This window comes from Liolophura sinensis, chromosome 6 (assembly GCF_032854445.1).
Source record: "Liolophura sinensis isolate JHLJ2023 chromosome 6, CUHK_Ljap_v2, whole genome shotgun sequence".
In the NCBI taxonomy this organism is placed as follows: domain Eukaryota; kingdom Metazoa; phylum Mollusca; class Polyplacophora; order Chitonida; family Chitonidae; genus Liolophura; species Liolophura sinensis.
Window position 1 is genome coordinate 53,765,564 of NC_088300.1, and position 9,428 is coordinate 53,774,991.

General features: G+C 37.3%; 1 protein-coding gene across 1 annotated transcript; it reads right to left on the reverse strand.

The window, feature by feature from the left end:
- Positions 1–816: 816 nt before the first annotated feature.
- LOC135468755 (N-alpha-acetyltransferase 40-like) lies at positions 817–8,368 on the reverse strand. The gene is made up of 9 exons (XM_064747165.1): positions 8,277–8,368; positions 7,558–7,602; positions 6,806–6,856; positions 5,930–5,982; positions 4,171–4,266; positions 3,725–3,883; positions 3,197–3,280; positions 1,962–2,039; positions 817–1,370 (listed from the first exon to the last, which is right to left on the reverse strand). Exons 1-9 carry the CDS (start codon positions 8,280–8,282, stop codon positions 1,202–1,204), a joined length of 741 nt encoding a protein of 246 aa, XP_064603235.1. The 5' UTR covers positions 8,283–8,368; the 3' UTR covers positions 817–1,201.
- Between the last annotated feature and the right edge of the window lie 1,060 nt (positions 8,369–9,428).

Consider the following 9,428-nt stretch of genomic DNA (forward strand, 5'->3'; position numbering starts at 1 on the left):
AATGTGTAAGTTTGAGGATCGGATCCTGGGATTATGCAGCAATCTTACACAAAAAAGTCAACATTTGATATGTTCCTTCGGTTGTTTTAGATGAAATTTGTTGTACAATAACATCCCAAGAATTTCCCTTGTCAAACAATATTTTGACTTCCTTACATCAGAAATAATTTTAGAGTTATATTAAATCGTTCCATGATCCCTGGGCCTCTTGGCCAATCATTCAGTGAATTTGTTCGCCAATGTCTCGAACAACGAACATTAATATAACAGCATTTTGCACTTGTGTCAAAGTTTGGTGACTCCCATTTTTTACTTTTCATCCTTCAGCAAATTTAAAACAAAAAAATTAAAATTGTCGGAGGGAAGAACAAAATATATGCATGTATGTCTGATATGTAGTGTATGGTATAGAGGTGGAAGGACAAATGTTGCCCATATGTTTAGGAACACATTTTAAATGCTCATGTGACAAATTAGAAATATTCAGTAATCCTCATATTTTGTATTTGTTCTTGCACTGAAATTTATGAATGCTATCACTCTAAAAATTATAAAAAAAAATGTATGAAGTGAACTGTAGCGCTCTACCTTGAGTGTCTTAACAGATGACAAATTGATGTGTTACCACGAGGTATTTCCTATATGGACTTCAGAATTTTGCTCTCATACGATAATGGCTAGTTTTATGAGAAGGAAACCATGAAGACTTTGAACGCAAATAATATATTTATATGACCAAGGTAATGAAAACATTTATTTATTCAGAACATGGGGAACGAAGGATTATTTCATAAAACAAGAGATGACACAAGCCTAGTTTATGTGGTCATGACAGTTATGTGCTTGTAATGTTATCAAAGTGAGCTTTGCGAGTACAGCCTCAGATTGCTACATCAAGGGTATCGGGCCAGCAAGCACACTTGAGCTTCCTGAGTGGTACACCTTTTCTCACGCATTATCATTAGAACAGAAAAAGGTCCTGCAACTCCTGACCAAGTACATACACTGGTTTCCACGTCTGAATACCCAATAATATGACCTTTTAAAATTTGGGATGAACTTTAAAAATGATATTTACTATTACAGGCATAAAAATATTTTCCCTGTCCACCCTGTTCTAGAATACAAAGTTGTATGCTTTGGAGACTATAAGACATAATAAAACCCATCATTCTGAACAGCACTGATTCTTTGCAAAGGATCAACTTGTGACTACACCTGGGGTCCCATTGCTGACAGCTACAGACGGTATTGCTCCCTTTGTGTTGCTGGATTCCACCTTCCTGGGCTTGATAGCTTTACTGAGTATCACGTAGGAATTACCCTCCTCAAAAACGTACTCCTCTGGATTGGTTTCATCCACCTCATATCTGAGAACAGGTGTGCATAGCATAGGTTAAAATCAAACTGTCTCCTACCAAAAACATATGTATATCAGTCGCATTATCTGCTCCACTATAAAACTTTCAGGTGTTCAAATACTGAAGAAGGTTAACACCACACCTCTGTTTAGAATGCCTGAAGACATTGTACAGTATATGTAAAAACAAGATTCAACTCATTTTCACTGCTACCATTTGCACTCGGATTTGACCTCCGTGTTATGAATGAAATAATAGTATAAAACACGAATCAAATGCACACATCTGAAGATGTACATCATATCAAATATATCACATTACTACATAAAGTCATACACAGTCACTGATATCAGGAATAAGGCTTGCAATCTAATCTATAAAGACTGGGTTACTCCATGAAGTCATATACAGTCACTGATATCAGGAATAAGGCTTGCAATCTAATCTATAAAGACTGGGTTACTCCATGAAGTCATACACAATCACTGATATCAGGAATAAGGCTTGCAATCTAATCTATAAAGACTGGGTTACTCCATGAAGTCATATGCAGTCACTGATAAGAACAAGGCTTGCAATCTTGTCTATAAAGTTACTCACTTCATTGTTTTTGTATAGAAGTCATATCCAGCTGTATTCTGTTTGAAAACTGTCTGAATGACTTTTTTCATCTGAGTCCTAAAAAAGTAAAAATTAGTTCCAATGGTTGAATACAGGTGAAGAGATACACAAAACCACTTTACAGTGTACGAATAATGAACAGCCGGCATGAGGATTTCAGAATTGCTGGGAAACACTTTTTTGGTTAAGTGTACTTTTTACCTGGTGGGGAACATTTTTTCAGTTCCCAACAAGTTCTGCTATGGGAACAGATTTACCTGTAAAAATTTAAGTATTAATGGCATTCCGTCAAATAAATGTTGGTGTTTGTTGTATCTTTCAGATCTAATTTTAATTTAATTGGTAAAGTACAAATTACCATAATCCCTCAATCATTTTGTTTAAAATTTATGAACAGTCACCGAATGATAGAGGCATCTGACTTCAAGCTATGAAAAAAAGAAGGGAGAGAACTGGGCAATCTAACTTTATCAGTTTGAGTTATCATCCCAAACCGAAGAGCACAATGCAGCATGTGTTAAATACAACTTCCACAACAGTCTTGCAATCAAGCGAATCTCAGAATCTGAATTTCATATGAATCACAACTTGGTCAAGGACACTAATTGGCATTCTGTGCTCCATATTATTCATCTGCTGCGCTACTTCATGTCCATCATGACAGATAGCATGGCAGACTCAGTGTACACAGAGAGACTAAAAAAGGCCCATTCTTCAGGAGTACAAGTGCCTAGTCACACCTTAGCTTCAATCTGAAGGCTCACAACTCAAGTATTCAGACAGTTAACTCTGTTCAATGTTTACTTAGCAGTACTGAGTGAGTAGCCAAGCCTTTTTGTGTGGGAAACAGACTTTCGGTTCCGTGAATTTTTAACCCGTGAACCGATACAGAAACGGAACGATCGTTTCCGTGAAATCCTCATGCCTGAAACAGGATTGAAAACTGTCATAACATGAACCTTTGTTTCTCTGCCTGCAGTCATAAACAAGTTCACATTTTGTCATGAGGAGTCAAGAACTAGTCAACCATTTATCTAAATGATGTTTTACTTCCAAATATCAGAGGCCCAGGCCACAGGGAATTTCTCCTTACAGCACTAGACTGCTATTCCCAATTACTGCTTAACTCCCACGTTGGCACACTATACACATTAAAAATCTTGAAAACATTTTGCTGGATTTTGAGTTCAAGCTTACAGTTCACAACAACTTACTTGTGAGCCATTAACTCTAAAATCTGTAAGAGGAATTTGCCGAGACCTTTCCTCCGAACTTCCTTGATAAGCTGGATTTCATATCTGCAATAGAATAAAATGTACAGGCTAGAGTTATTATCATTCTTCAGAATAATTCTTGTGATCAACATACTTGTGTTATCCCTGCTTCATTTTGAGTGCAAATAACTTTGTATTTTGTCATACATCACCACGTGCAATCTTGTATTAAGTCATTTCAAAAGTGCCCATGGGAAGTTGTTTAACAAATATTCCATACACGCATTTAACCTTCAACAGAGATGTAAAAATTGAGACATGCATGGGTTTACATCATTGATGCACAAGTATTTCTACATGCAAAATATATATTGACAAGATAAAAATTCACAGAATTATAGAAATAATAATTTCCGACACAAAAATGTTTCTGCATAAGTACGCTCTTATTATCCTTTTAAATCTCATATGATTGACATGCTTTTTACAATTCTCATTTTCGTAAGAACAGGAACAATTTGAACTTACACATATAATACTTCTTCATCATAATCTATGTCAAATCTGAAGTGAACAAAGCCCACAAGTTTGTTGTCGCTGTCAGTGACGATGAGGTATCTGGCCATGTCCTCGGTCATCTCTGCTCGTTTCTCTTTGTCCTTCCAGCCCCACCCCCCAGTCTCATACCTGACAGTTGTCAATAAACACAAACAGCAATCAAACATACGTAGACTTACATACAGCTAGCTTTGGACTAACTAGGGCTTTCAACAAAACAAAGACACTATCAGGTTATCCTGTTTTTGTGTGCTCACAATGGGTCACTCTACCTCACCACTGATAAGACTAGAGACAATCTTACAAGATCTTTAGAATACCCTGATTTTTTATTCAATTAAGGAGCACCCCTCAGAGTGTACAGGAGAGATAAAAAAAGCTGACTGTGGAACTTTTCTGCTGACTGTGTAACTTACAATGTCTGCATGTTGCTTTTTGTCAGCTCGAAGGCCCAGTCCACCAGATCTTCAGCCATGTCTGAGATTCTCTCACATGCTATATTGAGGTTTAACCTGTAAACCCAAACAGACCAAGTTACCACTTGTACCACATCATCAGAACACAATGATACAAAAGTACACTAGGGTGTACACGTCATGCCATGACGCAGCTTTATGCTTTACAATTTATTGCAAACATTAATATTAAAACTATATTGAATTAAAAACAACAACCGTTCCAATCCACATTTGTGCATACTTGCACAATACTTGAATACTTTATTATGCCGTGGCATTTGACCGGTACGCAGTCTTGTGTTGGTGCCATAACATTCTGTCGGCGCAGACATCACTTATAATCAGACAACCCATCATCTATTCTTATACATTTTCCACTGTCCGTCAGAATAAAAAGCGCAGCTTAAAATATTTCCGCACAATGTTTGTAAACAGCGCCACTGTCAGTCACAAGTAGTCCAGGGCGGCCTTGCCTATACTGGAGACATCTATACTTCGGAGACACAATCAGCAGGATGCCCGATTGACACTGCTGGCGTCGCACAAGCCAGTCCTCGAAATCTTGGAACTGCAGCCATTCATCGCTAAAACGACAGTTGCCTGGCATCTCTAACGCTTTTTTTCACGCACCAAATCTCTCTCAATGACTATAGCATAAGTTCTTAATGCCAAACCAAAAAATGGTGATCTTAATGCCCTCTGGCGAAGAAAAGGAAGTCTGTAGTGGCGCAAAACTATGACTGCCTACATACCACCAGCGGCCGCTCTAGGTGCATGCCCATTGCCAGTTGATTCACAGATTCTTACCACCGAATGACTTTCTTCACATGACATTAACAAAATCAAGTACTTTCAAGGACCTCCACATAAAAATGGTCAAATTCAAGCACTTTCCAGTCCTTGAATTACCAAAATAAAATTCAAGTACTTTCAAGGTTTTCAAGTGCTTACATGGTTCATCTTTCAGCTTGGTGCAAGAATTCAAGCCCAAGCATATTCTTCTTTCCAAGCCTCAGAAAACTGTCTTGAACATTTAACGCTATCGTGCAGTTTATTTCTAACGACGATGTGGAAGGACTACTGGGATTTGTTTTTGACTGGTAGTTAGTCAAAAAACGCTCCACTGAATCTTCTCCGTGGCCAGAAATGAGGGGTACATGTGGCGACAAGCCTCTACTGAGCCTTCTTGGCGATGCACGGAGAATGCTAGGCTTTAACATTGCTGATTTTATAACAGGAAAACATCCTGCTCCTGTGGGAGAGTACGTGCTGCACACTAAGCAAAAGCTTTGTTTTGACTTTAATCCACCCGTCTAAAATTTGTGCATGCCCAAATTGAAGTTCGCCATTTTATACAGATATTTTACCAATGCAGTTGAAAGATTCGAGCAAGCGAAGGATTGTCAACATGTGCAATTCAGATTATATATTATTTTTATGCTCAAGCAGGCAACCAAAAACCACGATTTACTTGCCTTGCGACGATTTCATTTGCATTTGGCAAGTTGACAAGCGATATATTACACTGCAGACTTGTATGATTTTGGTCAGCTTTACAGCTGGAGGAATCTGTGATAAAGACAATATCAAACACAGAGGTATAGACCATTACGCTCTAATTTAGACAACAAAGCAATTCAATGAGCATTTAAATATAAATTCATGTCTCAATGTGCAGCATAAAATAACTCTGAATCAGTCTTCATAATGCACCTACCCATTGCGTTCAAATTTCTGAAACACTGGAAACATCTGTAAGGGATCTGCTAACTGAAATACAAAAATATGTTGTCTTCAAAAACACCATAAGAGCAAGGAAAACTCTCAAGAACTACTGTTCATATTAGCAGATACGGAACAGCTAAGGCCTTATGGAGCCGGGTATAAGTCCATGTCAACTTTCTCCTTTCTTATTACACACCACAGAAAGGATCTTTTACAGATATTTTAATGCCATGTTGAATCAGATGTTCTGACAGACAGAATTAAAAAATTCACCCTATCATTCCTGGCATCTCGGAAGAGATGTCCAGGATGAGCGGAATTCTCTGAGTGTACAAGGCCGAGGTCTTGAGGGGTCACACTGCATATTCATCATGCGGTCAGCTGATTAAGTGCTTTAACAAGACTTCCGGTTCACATCGTAATGTTCACCTCAATGACCATGTCTGTTTGTCTGTGATGAAAAGTAAATGCTCACTGAGGTGAATATGGTTTTATATGGGATATGACCACGTCAACTGGAAGTTGACCCTGAATAGGCCCAGGCCATGTGGAAAAGAATTACAAAACTTTCTTTCTGAAGTTATGTAACTGTAACCCATTATAGTCAAGAATTTTTCACTTATACATTGTGGTCAATTTTATGAGCAGAGGAAATAACCTAAATAACCTTTGGTAAGTTAAAGGTGAATTCTTCTACATAGGAAACATAATATTGCTGAAAGGCTAATTTTCTTTACAAAGCTTCATGCAAGATTACACAAGAGTACTGTGAACCTTTTTATTCCAAGAAGTCATGAATAAACATTAATCTCACAGCAATTTCTATATAAAACATCTTGTTGACTTAAAAACATCTATGTTGAATTACCTCATTTGCAGCATCTACTTTGGCCTGAGCTACAGCTAGCCGCATACTTTCCTAAAAAAGAAACCAATATGACATTTATTACGACAGAATAAAAGACAAACTAAACAGAGTGTGTATTCTTAAGGTACAAACTATGTCCGTTTTAAATTCAAGAAGGGGTGATTCAATTAATTAATGGATCTTTGTATTCTTATCTTTCAATCTAATTATCATGAACTAATCATGTAGTAATTTCAGATGTGAATTCATTTCTTGTTATGGTATTTAGTTAGAGATTTTCATCTTCCTTGTGATACTCTAGTTAGCTTGCTCTTGAAAATGTCTTTTTTTTTCATGAAATTTCATCAGGGTGAGGAAATGAAAACAATTTTCCATCATCTAGCTTAATTCTATACCTGGCTACTCCTCACTTCCCTTCCTGCACAGATAAAACATATCACAACAAACAATGTTTGTCCATACACAATGTCATGTATATATAGTTAACTAATTAAACAAGACGCAAAGTCTCTCCTCTAGTCTGGAGATGATCCAAGTTGGTTTTGAAATGTCCAATTTGCAGTGATCAAAACGAGGACAACAGTCTCCCTTGAATTATTGCAAAAGGCCTTAGAACAAAACTAATATATCTTTCAAGTTAAGTACGACAACTCCATTGGTCATACTGCCATGACAATGCTGTAATATTGCCGATGAGGTGTTAATCCATAATCATTCATTCATTCATTCCACTTGTCAAACACTAAGTGTACCTCCTTTCTCTTCTGTTTCTTCTCTTTGGATTTCAATGATTTCCTCTGTAATGAAATACAGGTCAGAAATTAAAAAAAAAAAAAAACTTTACCCAATGAAGTATAAATAAATATATCATGGTACACAGGTTAACAGTAGGTCAGTTAAATTTAGATCAGTTAGGGTAATCACCCTGGGCTTTATATGTACTAGGTGTTTACAGTAATTTACTACTTGCACTACAGAGTCAAAAGCTTGGAAAGCCTTGGCCGTTTTCATTCATCCAGTTAGCTCATTGTTTAGATTAGCTCTAAATGTTCCTAACCATAATTCTAACAATCTTGTCTTACCGGAGGTCAACTTTCATTCATGACTCAAATCATAAACAATCGGCTATATTTCATGATTGGATGCTGAGATTTCAGAGTCGACTTAATGGGATCCTAGATAGTAACCTTTGTAGTCATCATTACAACATAAAATACTATGGAACATACTGATTAACACTGAATTATTGCTGCAAGTCAAATGAACGCCCTTCTTAACTAATTCTAGAACAGCTGCTGTGCTCATGGTGTTAGCAGATCGTCGGTGTTGTTGTTGTACACCTAATTTTTTTTAGCAGTGTCTGATTAAGTACAGCTGTAATAAATTTCCAACCACAAGCCGACACAGATTTTCACTACCAAGCATAAATGAACAGTCCATTAGGCTACATAAAACTCGCTCAAAGACTTACACCCATGGTTTATAGTGACGGCTTCTTTCTTCCAATCTTCTACACCCCCGCAGTATCAACAAGAACTAAAGCTTTCCCGCGAAACTAACGATGGTTGCACGACGATTTGGCATCATGTAGGTCCGTCCACGGTGGGTCCACAATCGATGCAAAGCTACCACCGCACATAGATTTGTCTCCCCTGATTCGTTTAGCATTTATATTTGATACCATGGAGCTTTATAGTTCTATGCTGATGCAAAAATCACCAGTCATGAGATGGAACTTTCACATGACGAAAAAATGTCTTGTATGTTTGTGGCAATGTCTTTTGTGATTTATATACAATACCAACTGGTGGCTTTTGCGGAGTTGTTTTTGCATGTATATGTTCTATAGTAATTCGGCGTATTGCTTGGAAATAGCTGTAGGCCTAATTGCTTTCACATCGTAATAAACACCAACACATTGTATTTTTCTGTATAAAACAAGTAAATCAATGCCTCCGAAAAAGCACCCCCTCCCTCCACGGCCAGGCAACATGGAATGCATAAAACCATGCTTTAATTATTATAAACACCTGTTAATAAACATATCATACCACCGAGTCCGAGTATGTATGATATGATCGTCTTTGACCAACTTTGGTTTCTCTGTTAAACAATTTGACTGTATCCAACAGAAAGCAGTGTGTTCTATAGTATATTGTTCGAGATACCGAACGATATTCCCATGGACTACAAACCTTCCGGTATATATAGTCAGCGACTTTCCTAGAATGTTTAATATATTATTATAGGACTATAAGCCATGTATGTCGCCACTTGAATGGCCCTACATCTGGATTTTTGTTACGGGAAAGCGGGAGATTTTTTTATTGTTTTCAGAGGCATTACGATCTTTTTGTCCTGTTATCTGGACAATTTTTTAGACTTTTTCCATTACGGTATGTAACTGATCAAGGTCAAGTTTTGGGTCGTTTAGTCCAGTTTTACAAAATTATGATCGCTGTTATTCTGTTGTGGACGTGTGATTGCGAACGCTGTATTCCAAAAGGCTTATTTAAAATGGAGATAGGGGTTGAGTTGCAGGGGATTTAATATTATATATACACACATATCTAAGATCACATGAATCACACATGTACCTATAATTGTCTCTTTGTACGATTTC

Coding starts and splice junctions, on each gene's coding strand:
- LOC135468755 (XM_064747165.1), bottom strand. Junction 5,983..6,805: donor AAGTAGATGCTGCAAATGAG/GTAATTCAACAT, acceptor TTTGTATTTCAG/TTAGCAGATCCCTTACAGAT. Junction 3,281..3,724: donor GATGAAGAAGTATTATATGT/GTAAGTTCAAAT, acceptor ATTCTATTGCAG/ATATGAAATCCAGCTTATCA.